The sequence below is a fragment of the Eucyclogobius newberryi genome, unplaced genomic scaffold (genome assembly GCF_026437365.1).
Source record: "Eucyclogobius newberryi isolate DKJ021-1_F unplaced genomic scaffold, fEucNew1.0.hap1 SCAF_5, whole genome shotgun sequence".
NCBI classification, from domain to species: Eukaryota; Metazoa; Chordata; class Actinopteri; order Gobiiformes; family Gobiidae; genus Eucyclogobius; species Eucyclogobius newberryi.
Genome location: NW_027316167.1, coordinates 31,066,949 through 31,082,670, shown reverse-complemented (window position 1 = coordinate 31,082,670; position 15,722 = coordinate 31,066,949). Strand labels below are relative to the sequence as shown.

The following is a 15,722-nucleotide window of genomic DNA, read 5'->3' as shown; positions in this document are numbered from 1 at the left end:
GGAAGTTTATTAAAATGAGTAAGTAATGCTAACTGATATACATTTACATATCATATATATATTGCCTCTTTCCCATCTCCCATGAGACTTTATCATTTAAGTCAAACGTGATTCGCTCTACGGCGCGAAGGAGGAGTTAAACTGCAGTTTTATGCGTGATATAGGGTGGAGTGTGTTGGGATATTCCAGGCTTTTCTTTTTACTGTCCTTCCATTGAGTGGCAGGGTGTATCTGCTCCATAGATTCATTTATTTTGAATGTGGTATATTATGTATGTGGTTTAGGGATAGGATGGTGTCTTTGGCCACAGCCCCCTCCCCCTGTTTGCCCTGTTCTGTGGCGTCTGAGGAGGAGATTAGGCATTAAAAAAACTCCAGTGGTTGGCCCCCCACTGTTTGCCCTTATGTTTCAGTTTTTGCAATTATTGTGTCAAATCACACTTGTTGTTTGTGCGACCAGTGGGGGCAGAGTTGTTTGTATGCGTGTTCGGGGTGTTACGATTGAAGGAACGTGTCGAGCGAAGATGTGTCAAGAGCGTGTTCTGAGAGTTACTTTCAAAGATGTGTTCTAACATGAGGTTTCTTCCAACTGGTAATGTATATTGTTTTCCTTGATTTCCAGTTGATCGGGACGACTTTCTCAGCGACAGTTGGCAGCACCGGGAGATGATCTATATTGCATTGCATGAAGTGTAAAAGTGTCTCTGGGATGTGGCAGCCAAATATTGAGGAGGGCAACGTTAACTGTGTGATTGTATTCCGGAATGTATTGATCAGTGTGTGTACTGTGCATATTTCTGTGGAGAATCCCATTTTTGACCATTTGTATAAGTTATAGGTGGGAATTAGTGGTCATTGATCAGATTTTTTTGCAGATTTCAATGCAGGAATTGGTTAGCGTTTGTGGGTTCTCTCTTTATAATTCTTTTATATATATTTTTAGATAATTTTTGAGAGAGTTAGAGTCAGACATTATATAAATGGCTTGGGTAGGTCAGCATTGTATTGTATTATATAGATTTCTTACTGCTCCCAATGCCATATTCCTGACCCAAATGTGTGACTGGTGCTGTTTAGTAAAGATGTGACCTAAGTGGGTGATGCCGTTTTCTTCCCAGGATTGGAAATCGAGGGGTTTATTGTTGCTTGTGAATTCAGGGTTGTGCCAGATTGGTGCGTGTTTGGATGGTGCAAGCGAAAATGTTACTTATCTGATGACATTTCCCCTCCAGACTGTCAGAACCGATGCTTTTGTTGGTGCTTTGAATAGTGGCTTTTCCTTGATTGATTGATTGATTGATTGAAGACGGGAAAGTCGGAGGTAGCAATGTTTTTTGCAGATGGATTGCTAAATATATCCGTCTGAGTTAAATCTGTTGTGTAAATTTATGAATGAACTGCAGATGGCTAGCTAATGAGTAGTGTTTGCAGGTTTTTATTTAACTCTGGGAGATTTTCTGGTTGTGACTGTCCAAATTTATGATCACAAAATGTTGAAATGTCGTTATTTCTTTGGGATTGGCTCCACAAACGCACGGCTTACACGACCTTCCAACGGAAAACAATCCCGTCTTTGGTGTTGAATAATGGCAGAGATATGAGCCATAAACCAGGTAAACAAATCTGCAATCTGACGGTTAAACAGCTAATTCTATCATCCAAGTCTGACCAAAGATAAATTTGCTGTTTAACTGTCCAAATGCTGATGTTTTGACATGGTTTATTGGTTAATATTTCTGCAATATTCCTATCCACATGAAACTACAGTCCATAAAGTGCAATTCTTCTTTTTCTGCACTATATTAAATTAAGCTATTTCATTTATATTGAGGCCAAATGTGGTGGCATTATTCAATGTTCAAAAATTACTTTATTCTTCTGACAAATAATGATCGACTTCTGTTTAGATATTTTTTCCAAGCAGTAAAACTTTCATTAGGTTATAGTAGGAGCCCAAATCCATCTGAACATCCAACTCTCATAATAACAAAACTGGAAAAATTAAACTAACAATTAAGATAAATGTAACTGTTCTGTTTCGTCTCTAAATCATAAGTGGAATAATATATTTTCAGAGATATTCTGTCAGCTCCAGTAATGTTTGTGGGGTATTTCTGGCCTTGAAACAGGTAAATGAATTGAATCTTTTTGGTGCAGAACTCAATTTCAGTTTTTGGATAGAAAATGATATGTCTGCATCCCCATGAGCTGGCAGTATGTGGCCTGGTCCAGATGGCATTTCAATAATCCATTTCAGATGAATAAAAACTGGGGGAGGACAGGACGGCCATGATGGGGCTGAATCAAGGAAGTAAATGTTGCATTCTTGTGATGCCATAACACAAGGAGCCTAGTTTAAAGAGAAGGTGGTCAAGCCAAATAATATTGGAAGAACTGTGTGACTTTCAGTACAACGACTTAAAATACCAGGGTTGGCATCTTCAACAACAATGCAACAGTTTTATTCAGATCTTTCTCACTGAATCCTTCTCGGGACAGAGATGCCGATATTATTTGAATCTGTTTACACCAATTCAACGGAATTCCTCACTTTTCAAACGCATCCTGATTATTCACCATGAGTTTATGAGCACGTTTGACAACTTTCAGAGTTCACGGTCATGGTAAATCTAACAATGCACCTTTTCTGTTTCACAAAGAATAAAACGCTCCACAATAAGATATTCTTTTTCACTTTACGAGATACTTTTATTTCATATCTATACTGGTGTCCAACCTTTAAAGATTTTACCTTATAAAAAAACAAAAAACAATCAGGTATAGCCCCTTTTGGCCGAGGTGCAACTTATACTTACATTTATACTTATATACTTATACTTATTTGTGATATCATTTGTTATTTTCACACTTGCAACTGTATTACATGCTCCAGTGCAACATATATATGTTATTTTCTTCTCTATTATGCATTTTTTGCCTGGTGCGACTTATGCTCCGGTGCGACGTATAGTCTGGAAAATACGGTAATACAGTTAATTGTAGGTTATATGATGTAAACACACAGACACCTCTTTAACATCATTACTCTCCTTCAATATTCAAACATTTTACTGTTACCAATAAATGAAAACACCCCCCAATATTGCACATACTGATATTATTAATATTCACTCACAGGGTTCTATTTTAGGTTTAAATAAGTGTTTACATAAATCCCCCGCGCATAGTTACAATGACACGTCCTTACACAGTTAAGGTGAGCACGCGATTCACACGTCCTTCTGCCTGTGGAAGAACTGTTTGTTGACATGAAATAAAATTAAAATAAAATCCATCTCCCCCGCTGTCTTAAATCTCTGTATTTCAGCTCTGGAAATTTGCTGAATGTCCTCCCTGCTCTTCACCCTAATTTAATAAAATGCACTTCCATTTTTGATGTAATTATATTGAGAGATTTATAAAAAAAAAAAACATTTTTAATTGGTCAATAAACAGTGTACTCACGTTGATCCCGGGTGAGATTCGGTGACGCCTGCCCTCGGACCAAGCGGCACGTGGTTCCATCACCGCCACAGACTCCACAGTTGTCTTCTTTGATTCTGCTCCCCAGCTGATGGTCACAGCCCACCTCCTGCACAACAGACCAGAGAGCTGGTGTTTGGCACAAAGGCACAAAGGCACAAAGGCAACGTTTGATTCTCAGAAGATGTAGAGCCTTTCCGTGTGGAATTTTATCTGTGTTCGTCCTGGTTTGGTCCTGGCTTAGGTCTAATTTTGTCCTGGTTTAGACATAATTTGGTCCTGGTTTGGGGCTGATTTAGTTTTGGTTTAATCTGAATTTACTGCTGTTTAGTCATGATTCAGAACTTGTTTATTTTCTGATTTATATGTCTTTGGTCCTGGTTTGGTCCTGGTTTGGTCCTGGATTTGTCTATGTTTAATCCTGGTTTGGTCCCAGTTTTGTCCCAGTTTGGTCCCATTTGGTCCCAGTTTGGTCCTAGTTTTGTCCTGCTTTTGTAGCTCTTGTAAATCTGTTTTTTGGTTTAGTTCTGGTTTACAAAGTCCTAGTTTCATGCTGGTTTAGTTCTAGTCTAGTCCTGATGTTATCCTGACCTGAAATTCAGAAGTGTTTTACTCTGAGTTAAGCTCCAACTCTGCTTGAATACATCTTTAGAAAAACTAGGACTGAACCAGGTCATGTCATAATCATTTCTACAACCCCAAAACGAAAGCTAATTCTCCATTACTCCTGCGACGTTTCCTGGTGTTGTTTCTGTGCATGTTCCACTGCAGCTGTATGTTCTCCATACATAATTCATCTGTATACAGAGCTACAGGAAGAACTGGCCTCATTCTATCAGCTCCAAACATCCGGACTGCTGTTCCTGAGTGTGGGACCCCTCGCTGGGCTGAGGGTCGAATACAGCTACCACCGATTCTTTTACTCCGACTGGAAATATTCCGACTTTTACCACTGCCGCCGCAAAATACAACTTATTTTACTTTCTGTGCAGTTCGGTTCAGTTTGTTTATTTGAGCAACATGCAAGTTTTTGGAGGGTTTGCACGTGTTACTATCATGAGTATTAAAACAACACCTTTCCTGGATAACATAACATATGAGTGATATGACAGTTTAGTGTTTTTACAGCTTATACTACAACAGAAAATACCAATTTCCATTTGTTTCACCAAACATTGTATCACAATGAATTAATTTACACTCAATTCATCAAATTTTTTCTCCTCGATCTCATCCTTCTTCTTCTGCAGATTTTTTAAATACTTTATGTTTGTATATGTTTAAACAGCTCCACATTTAAACATTTAGTTTTGCTGAACAAGATTTTAATATTTTCTTTCAGTTGTTTAGGCTTTATGAATTGTCTGTAATGTTCTGCATTGTACCAAATCATCAAACTTGAAGAACATCATACGTATACTGTGGTCTCATTGCTTTTGAATACATGTTATAGTTCTGTGTTCCCATACTTTCTAATACTTCAGTCCCTGTGTACTGCAATTATAACTGCAGTTATAACTTGTTGCTTGCTACTTCTGCTCACTACACAAATATTATTGCACTTACTATTTAATAGAAGCTGTTCCCAAATGTAGTTGAGTAAAATAAGTTTAGCTTCAGCACAGATATGCTGTAAAAGCAGCTCTTGGGGTCAAAATGAGACCACTGAGTATGTTCTGCGTCTAGAGTTTTATTGTCCGAGGACCGAATAAGTGCTGAATAAGTGCAAATAATAAAACTATATAATGGCTCGGTTCACTCCTCTGCTGCTTTGGCCCCTGAGCTAAACCTGCGCTAAAGACGACCGCGTATAGCGCTGTATTTGTAATCACTATCAGCCCCCCCCAAACTACGTCGTATTTATTTCAGTCGAAAACACAAACTCATATTCACAGAGAAATAAAGGACACATATCAACTAAGAATCAAACCCATAACCTCTGTCTCCTTTAAGTATTGAAGAAGGCAGTTCTTTTCACCACCATCTGACAGCGGAGGGAGGCGACAGCGGAAGGGGACGGCCTCAAAATGGCTGAAACGGCATGAACGCGTTTCAGTTTTTCCTCATTTTCGCCATCTGTCCTTTGAAAATACCAGATGTTGTGCATTATTCAATATTCTGTCCTTCAAATTACATTAACATGGAATTATACATAAGATGCCCGCGGACTGCGCTGGCATTGAGGGGTTTTGTGACTTCTGTAGTAATGGGAGCGTGATGATGGATGTGTGTGGGCCCTGGCAGAAGGAAAGGCCACCTGGAGATGAAAAAGTGAACATAAAGGTTTTGTTCCTTATGCACACAGTGGAATAAGTAAGTCAAGTAAGAATACTGTTACACACTAGAATATAGCAGTAAAAGTGTGGCGTCTACCACTCTGAAAAGTACAATGTAAATTTAAACGTAACTCAAGTAAATGTAAGTACCCACCTCGGGCAAATTAAGTTCAGTGTATCGTACAGAAAGTTTTGTCTTGAGCGTTAGTGGGACGTGCAACGTTTTAGCCTAAAGGAAATAAGCTCCAGTGGTGGGTTTTTGTTGTTGTTGTTTTTTTAAATCCATTTACTTCCTGGGTGCGGGCCAAACCCCAAAACAGCTGCTCTCCTCAATATTGGATTTAGCGGAATGAAGGTTGAGTGCCAAAGTGGTAAATCAGGAAATAAGTCTTTTTGGGGACGTCTTGAGAGGAGGCTGCGCCCTGCCAGCAGCACAGCGGGGCCCCGTTCAAAGCATGGGCCAATTAAGGGGGCTGCAGTTTGACTTTGAGAAAGATAAATGTGCACTTTGCTGATACTGTTCTATGATTTTTGTGAGAAAATTAGCAAGCACTCGGACACCGATGCAAGGAAAAGGCTATTTTATGATGGTGTGACGTGTTTGGGTGTTCTCTGTCCGATTCACTCGTCAACCAAACATAAAATTGGCTTTACCTCCAGCTCGGTACTCGGTACATTGATAAAACTGTGTCGAAAGATGGGTCAAATGTAGAGTGAATACATTGAATAAAACATTTCCAGCGTGACAAATGTTCCCCTGCCAAAAGAAGACTTGTACATCTTCTTTTTGGTCCACGATGTTTAACTGGCTTTCTAAAGGTACAATCACACTTGTCGTTATTTGGTCCTAAGTTGAGTCCATTTTAGTCCTGGTTTGGAACTGGTTTGGTCCGTTTCCAGTCTTTGTTTAGTCCTGATCTAGTCAAGGTTTGCTTTTGGGTTTCGTCCTGGTTTGGCCCCAATTTTGATTCGGTGATTATTCAAGTGTAAACGCACCCTGTTATTCCAGAGACATTAAACCACATCACAGTTTAGCTACAGTATATTCAGATGTCCCACAGACAACCTGGGACTCACATCAGACATTATGGCCGGTGCTGCAGTTTAAGATGGTGCTGTTGTTGGCCTGGAAATCCAACACACACCCCAAATGTGAACACTGGAAAATGGTTTCCGTGACTCAACTGGAACGTCCTCTGTTGGACAATATTAACAAACAGCAGAGACTGTTCCTGGCATGTGATGTCATATCGTCACAATCTGGTACATACTTGGACAGATGCTGCCGTGGTTGGGGATTATTGTCAGTTTCCTGCTCCTTTTTTAAATCTTGTCCGGCAGTTTGTCTGTGCACTGCTACTTTTTGTGTTGTAACAAATACTATAATATCAGGGAAAATGTAGATGCAATGTAACTTTACAGGGACAATAAAATCATATTGGAAATCATATCTAAATTTAGTCAAATAACAAAACAAATTGAAGGTACTTGCATTTTTTATATCGAAAAATAAAACGTATGCACAACATAAATGATCAGATTGCACTACTTGGGCATGAAATCTATACATGCATCTGTACTAGTATTCCTTTATTGAAGAGAAAAATCAATATCAAATGGGCCAACATCACTTCCTATGAAAACCACTAATATGCAGTACATGTGATCTGTTATGAGTTAATATAAATATTCCAATGCAAATATTGAATTCTGAGAAACCGAAAGCTTATAGTCTGTTTGGTTGAATAGAGCCACCGCAGAAATGCACTGGGGCTTATTTTACTAGGATCTGTGACAGGAGTTATATCCAGACATTGACAGACGGTGTATTTGTACTTTGGAGCCGCTCGGATCCATTTCTACACAATCCAAACATTTGTGCGAGATGTCAAGATTGTCATATGTCCAGATAATGTAGAAAAGTACTTCTACAAAAGAAACTGCTTTTCTTAGAGCTAAATGTTCTTCTTCTTCTTCTTCTTCTTCTTCTTCTTCTTCTTCTTCTTCTTCTTCTTCTTCTTCTTCTTCTTCTTCTTCTTCTTCTTCTTCTTCTTCTTCTTCTTCTTCTTCTTCTTCTTCTTCTTCTTCTTCTTCTTCTTCTTCTTCTTCTTCTTCTTCTTCTTCTTCTTCTTCTTCTTCTTCTTCTTCATCCTCATCTTCTTTGTTTTCTACTTCTTAATTTTCTTTTTTGTCTTCATCTTCTTCTTTGTCGTCGTCTTCTTCGCTGTCTTCTTTGTGTTCTAATTCTTTGTCTTCTACTTCTTCATCTTCTTCTCTGTCTTCTACTTCTTCGTCTTCCACGTCTTTGTCGTATTCATCTTCTACGTCTTCATCTTCTTTGTTGTCTTCTTCCTCTTCTTTTTCTCTGCATTTTTATATCTCCTCCACCAGTTTAAGTGTTTAACGTAGATGAAAAGACTGTCTTATGTCATTGTTCAAAAGAAAAATAGTCCAGGACAATAATATTTAGCAGATGTATTATTATTATTATTATTATTATTATTATTATTATTATTATTATTATTATTTAAGTTTATCTGTGACATAAAATAATGTAAAATTAATCATGATTATTTATGTTTTTATCTCTTTGTATCGTGATTTTAATGCATTTCCCCTGTTCTGTAAAGCCCTTTGAATTACATTGAGTACCAAATGTGCTTTACAAATAAACTTGCCTTGCCTTTTGTTTAGCCCAGATGCCCTAACATTAGTAGTATTAGTGTAATAAAAGTGGACGAGGTCGAAGTGTCAAACCTCGACAGGGACACACCATTTCAAACCGGCCATCCTCTGGTTAAAGGGCCAATGCTCAACACGTGGCTTTGTTTAGTACTGAGGACATTCACAAAAAAACCTACAGGCGAGAAAATAACTCTACACCGCTGCACAGGACAATTTCATGATTCCATGTTTGAAGCTGACGTCTGTAAATGAGAAAAGGTGTAATTGCCTCAGTCCCCGCGTACATTTATTATGAAAGTCTGAATTTAATTTCTACTTGTCAGATTAGTTATTCCTCTGAGAGAGCGACGGGAGCATGTCTGCTTAACGGTCGCATGCAGTGATTATACTTGTCATTTCTCTCGCATATTTCACTCAGTCCTTATTTGTTGTCGCCGCTCAAACACTCAGCGACTGACCAGAAAAAGTCGGATTGTTTAACACAGTCTGTAATCTCTCTGACGCAACAGCTGTTTTAGCTGCAAAGGCCTGTCACTTTACACTCAAAATGCAGCGGATGCTAACGCTAACATTTGAAATGCACCAGTACAAATGCTCAAGGCTGTTGTGTTCATGTCGCATTGATTTTTGGTGGGATTCTTGAACATTGTAGGCGATATTGTTAAGAATTCTCCGTATAGCTTTTGCCAATTGTGCTTTTTTCCTGCTGACGAAGCTTAAATAGCACCCTAATTAAAAGCAACTGAAAGTAACCAATTACTAAAAGTGTAGTTATGGTTAATCGTTAAAAAATAGTTGATCAAAACAGGACAATTTAGCTTCATATTCCATTAAAAAGACTACGAATTGCCAGTAGATATTCTAACGGTAATATAAGGCTGCAAGACACATTTATCCCTCTTATTATCCCACTTACCCTCGTATTACTGTGCTTTAAATTCAAGTGCAACCTTTTATTCTTTAACTATAGAGAGGTTGGACTGTTTTATGAATGGAGATAGTTGATCACTCAGACGCCAGAAGATAAAGATGTCAAAGATGAGTTGAGGTGGGAAGAGCACTGTAAATGTTTGCTAAAGGGGAGCGTTACATGGCTAAAAATGTAAATGTAGGACTTGCTGACAAAATCGTACTTACGTAACATTAAAACATATGCATTGAAATAAGTTATTGGAATTTTAAGCCAATACCGATACCAATGTTATGGGAAAAGCATGGGTCGATAACCGATATTTTCTTTATGTTGTTTGGTCATTTTAAACACTTGCATTTTTTAAATTTGTATTTTTAACAAAGAAATAAAGCTGTAAACACATTAATTTGTATTCTGAAATAAAGATCAAATATATTTTAACATGTTGAGTTAGAACACATAATGCCCTTCTTCAGGGAAAAAAGGTTTGATAGAGCCATAATTTATTTAAATATAGGAAGGTTTTTAATATGATTTATCTTTATCAGAGTAAAATTAGCCTTCACACGTTTTCATTCTGTCAATTTTGTGTTTTATTTAGATTATTGGTCAGACTGTGTGTCTCTGAACCTCTCCAGCCTCATCCTCGTGTTGCTCCGCCTCCTCCTGTAACAGCAGCAGAGACAGTCTCTCCTCCTCAGACTCTGATCTGTCTCTTCTCCTTCTCAAAACCACTCACACTAAAATGGTATGAAATAAACATGTCAAAACCTGATCGTTTGGGAGGAAAACTAGTCAAATAACGTCAGAAAAAACCCATCACATTTCTTACGGGTTGTGAGTGAAATAGTTGCGCACATATTTAAGGATACTTTGGTCTAAAACTTTTCAGGAGCTAATCCATCCGAAAGTTTTGCTGACTTTTTTGTTATTTTTTCCCCCTCCCAGATGCAGGAGTCACATGACACACGGGGATGAGAAAGTAGTGAGCTGAGCATCCTAATACATGCGTTCGCACATCCGGGAACTTGTGCAGTGGCAACCGAGTCCGCCATTTTGAAAGGGGCACAACAGCACGACTAATACATACGAAATATGAGGCCAAAATACCAAAAACCTGCGTTCTGTTAGGACATTGCTCTGTTGACTGACCAAGAAATGATAGCATTGTCGTGTACCTTAGTTTGCCGTTATCGTCTAAATAATCAAAGTATTCGTAGCTCATTCTGCCGTAGAAAAGGAAGCAGTCGAGTTGTTTTTTATATATCGAGTACCCCTTTTAAGATGGCCGCTATGGGGAAGTCCCGGCTGTGTGACGTCACCGCGAACGCATGTATCGCTGCGTCATTGAGTGCACTATAAAGCTAGCTGAATAGGGCAGGACTGTGTAGTGATCGAGGGGTTAGGGGACATGCGAGGACAGCCTTAGACCATCACTCAGCCTGGAGAAAATGGAAGAAAATGGATAAATAGTGGATGAGAAGAGTCCACTGACCTGACAGACTCCGTTGATGCACATGTCCAGAGCGTTGTCCCTACAGCGGGTCCCGTCCAGCACTTTGGGGGCCAGCTCCACAGTGAGGGCCCCTCCTTTGGCCTGGCAGCGGAGGGCGCAGGGGGCCGTGGGGTCGTACGGCGCGGGAATCCACTCGTGTGATTCTCCCTGGAGCTTCACGTCGTTATGGGCTGAACACTGCTGAGCACGGAAATCCCCCGCCTCTAGAGGGCAGTCCTGAGACGAGCAATGGAAAAGACAAGAGGAGGAGTCATACGGGACGTTTACGGCATGTAAACAAAACAAAAAAGACATGTCCCTAAGCCTCATCTCCAAATTAAGCTGATCACCATCCTATTATTGTTCTACACCCGGAACTTTGCTGTTAAATTAGAATTGTGTAACTTTATCAATCATAACTTACACATCTATACCGCAAGCTAGCATTTCTTGTGGCTATTGGCTAATTACTTTTTGGAATTAAATAACCTCTTTTTGATAACCAGTGAGTGTTTTGTTTACTTACCATTAGTATTAGTATTATTTAGTCTTATGCTAGCTATTTTTACTTTACTTTATTTTATTATTTTATTTTTATCTTATTTTTTATCTTTTTATTTCATTTTATTTTATTATTATTTTTTCCTCCATTCCCTATTAAGATATGAGAGGAGTTTTGTTAATAAGAGTTTTTTTGTTTTGTTCATAAGAGTTCTTCTATTAAGAGTGTTTTTTTGAAACTTCCTATAAGTTATCTGTCCTTTCCTCCTGTATCTACTGCGTTGTAACAACGAAATTTCCCCATGTGTGGACAATAAAGGAATATCTTATCTTATCTTAAAAGTGATATGCAAGTCAAAGACATATGACATTATTTCCACTCTTAAGCCATTGCAAAAATAATAGTCTATTCTGACAATGTTCAAATCAAAGTTCAAAATAGTTCTGTTTAGCTGTGTATATGACTGAAAGGATTTTATCTCCTCTCTTCTCTTTTAAAGTAAATATATTCAACGATTATATATGTTTTTGTTCGTTTGAGTTGCTCTGATCAGGATGTTTGAGGCCAATCACCGATAATGATCATCTGACATTTTAATCTGCCAATAACGATCACACGAGTCACAAACCTTTTTCTTCTAATAAAAATTCTAATAAATATAGAAATAAAGGCTATTGATTATATGAAGTTTGACCAAGTCTTGCTAGTTTTTGGATCGACAGTTTTCTTGAAACTTTTAGCCACTAATGTGCTTCTGCTCACCAATTAACGGCGTGGGTTGAGTGAATACTTGTGCTGTTCATGTCCAAGTCATGCAGCGGTGCATCTGGCGGAGCTAAAGGGAGTGGCTATAAGAGCAAATCCAAAAATACACAAAAAGGAGGTTCCACTCAGACCCATAGTGTGCAGCACAGATTCCATCACCTACAATGTGGCCAAGCATTTAACAACTAAATTGGCTCCGCTTGTGGGGAATTAGGTACATCATGTGGAAAACACGCACAACTTTGTGGATAAAGTGAAACATCTCCAACTGGACCCAGATGACCTCATGGTTTCATATGATGTTGTGTCCCTGTTCACCTGCATCCCGACCTCTGATGCAGTAGCAGCAGTGAGGATCAGACTGCAGGAAGACACCACCCTACAGGAAAGGACCAAACTGACACCTGAACACATATGTAAACTGTTGGACATCTGTCTGAACACCACTTACTTTCAATTCCGGGGACAATTTTACAGACAGATTCATGGCTGTGCCATGGGCTCGCCCGTCTCTCCCATAGTGGCCAACCTGTACATGGAGCACTTTGAGAAGAAGGCACTGTCCTCATTCTCAGGCATAGCTCCAAAACTGTGGCTCCGCTATGTCGATGATACTTTTGTAACAATTAAGAAACAAGAGCTGGAAACCTTCTCTGATCACATCAATGCTGTGGTCCCACATATTAGGTTTACAAGAGAAGACGCTAAGGAGAATCGCTTGGCCTTTCTTGATTGTTCCACGATCAGAGGAGAGGACGGGAAACTCCAAATAGAGGTATATAGGAAACCTACACACACGGACCAGTATCTGCTCTTTGGTTCCAACCACCCACTACAGCACAAGCTGGGTGTGATCAGAACCTTACAACACAGAGCTCAAGGTGTGCCCACCAGCTCAGAGGGCAAGAAGAAAGAGGAAAAACATGTCCGAAATGCCCTCTCAGCCTGTGGTTACCCCGCTTGGGCTCTCAACAGAGTGAAGAGAACCAAGAAGCAGGACAAAAGGGAAACTGAACAGAGAAGGAAGGGTGTTTCTATCCCTTATGTGTCTGGCCTGTCGGAAAAACTGCAGAGAATTTTTAGACAACACGAAGTCCCTGTTTATTTTAAACCAGGAAACACTTTAAGACAAAAACTGGTTCATCCTAAGGACAAGTTGCCGACTCAAAAACAGAGCAATGTAGTTTATTCGATCCAATGCAGTGAAGAAAGCTGTAAAGAACGTTACATAGGTGAGACTAAACAGCCTCTGCACAAGAGGCTCTATCAGCACAGAAGAAATACTAGTTCAGGACCTCAGAGTGCCGTGCATCTCCATCTTGAAGCCTCTAATCACTCGTTTGAAGACGGTGAGGTGAAGGTTTTAAGCAGGGAGAAAAGATGGTTTGAAAGAGGAGTCAAGGAAGCTATTTTTGTTAAAAAAGAAAGACCTTCTTTAAACAGAAATGGAGGGCTAAGGTTTAATCTTCCTGTTATTTATAATGGGTTACTGAACCCCTGGAAAGGTAGAGGACATTCAGATGCTAATCAGGTACTCAGGGTGGTTGAGCCAGGGTCTCACAAAGACAAAGAGGTTTCTAATAGCCCATTAAGATTCTGAATAGGCTCGGTAGATACAAGGGGGAGTTTCTGTTGAAACAAACAACTCTTTCTACTTCAGGAAGGCTCCTCCCAATGGGCGGGTCTTACCACAGAACAGTATTAATATCGGAGTTCTCGATCCAAATTCTGTTATTGACAATGACTCTTGGATGAGAGTCGAAACGTCTATTTTTTCAAACTGAGTCCAGATGACTACAACTGAAGCTTTTTTCTACTATAAGAGCAAGCTTTCATCCTCTGAGCAGTTTGGACAGTTTGAGGAAGTAAAACGTGCAGAAGAGGCGCGAGGACGAGTATGTGATGTGTCACTTTCAAACGCAACAATGCCATGATGTGCTTTGCATTTTCACTTTCCACATGCAGGTAACTTCAAAAAGCACATTCTCTCAGTAAAAGAACTAACTACCGTTTTCACAGGCCCATGACTCCTTTCACATTAAGGTATGCATTAAATTAGCACTTTTAAATGAGAAAATCACCAGCATGTGCGCACCTGTAAACGCGTGAATCCATGCGTTCTGCGGCTGAGATGGAAACTATTTGGCGCTCGTCACTTCATACGGCTGATAGAAGACATATTTGGCTCTTGACCTCTTTTATGTTTTTAATTAAAAGACCAGCGGGTGAGCTCGTAGTTCCGTGCGTGTTTACAGAAACATGTGGCTGCTCCGTGTTGTTGTCCGGGAGCACATCAGAGCGTTTTAACCAAGAGGGTTTCATAAGGTGCTTAAACTTTATGAATATTATCTGCAATAACTGACAGATGGTCCACTACTCAAGGTGGATGTGATCGATGCATGTAAAGTGTAATCCATGCGTCTGATCACTTTAGTTTTGTCATGATCATTGGCACCGCTAATCTTTTCTTATTTTTGAAAGCACTTTCGATTACCCCTTATGTACGCATTGCCTTATAGGGATAAGAGGTTATATATGTAGTCTACCGTATATATAGTTGGGACAATTCTAAAATGCATTTAAATGTTCTGGTTTTTCTGAATTGGAAATAGGTGGGATACAGAGGCTGACAAAGGGAAATACACAAACTACTCACTTCATTCATCATTTTTCAGGCGCATCTATTGTTTCTAGACTCTAGTCAAACTTAAACCAAATAGCCTTGATACTAAAAGAAAATAAAAAAACAAGGACAAAATTTGACTTTCCTGAACCTGAGTTTTGGAATTACCTTGAGCTTTATCAGAACGAGTATAAGACCAAATGAAAGACACAAAGAAAGTACAAATATTTTGTATTGAAAATGACCTTTTCTTTGCCAGACAGACATAGAAAAGGCCATGCGTGCTTTTGTTAGTTCCAGACTTGACCTCTGTAATGCACTGTATGTTGGAAATAAACAAGTCCACTCTTTAGCGCCTGCAGATGCTGCAGCCCGCGTTCTATGTGAGCTTTTAGTTGCACACACGCCCAACAGAGCACTGCGCTTTGGAAACTTTGGAAAGGCCCCTGGAGTTACGGTCAATCACGACTTTGCCTCAGTTCAAAGTTTAGCTAAAGACATATAGACACACTTTAGTTGTATTTCTTTTGCTTTGTACTGTATTTTGAATTGGTTCTTGAATAAGAATCTGTAGACTCTTAAAGCTTTCATTGACCAGCTCCCACAGACAGTCGTGTGGAGTATAAATATTATGGCAGGAGCTCTTCTCATGCAGGAAGTGGACCACAGGGAGAAGCCGGTCTGTCTATGTCTAATTAAACCTGCAGTGGGAGGAGTGACTGGACCTGAGCTGTACTTTCCTCTTTCTTCCTCTTTTTCCCACGTGATTGGCACTTCCGTTGTAAGTGTTGTAATGAGAACGTGGAAAAAGTCTTGGCGCTGAATATGCTTTTGATTGATTTGTTCATGGGTTTAGCTTGGGTTTAGCTTGGGCTTAGCTCTGTTTTAGCTTTTGTTTAACTTTTGTTTCATGCCAGAGCCCTGGAGACCAGAGCCCTGGTTTAGAACTTGTTTACTTATGGTTTATCTCTGGTTTATCTC

The 15,722-nt window shown here is 39.4% G+C and overlaps 1 protein-coding gene across 1 annotated transcript in view; it reads right to left on the bottom strand.

The window, feature by feature from the left end:
• The window catches only part of adamtsl3 (ADAMTS-like 3), a 194,906-nt gene that overhangs the window by 18,601 nt on the left and 160,583 nt on the right, over window positions 1-15,722 (bottom strand). The window contains exons 5-6 of the mRNA XM_072465424.1: window positions 10,852-11,088; window positions 3,465-3,591 (exon numbers count right to left, since the gene is read on the bottom strand). Of these exons, the coding sequence (XP_072321525.1) occupies window positions 3,465-3,591; window positions 10,852-11,088 (364 nt within the window). The remainder of the gene's footprint in view (window positions 1-3,464; window positions 3,592-10,851; window positions 11,089-15,722) is intronic.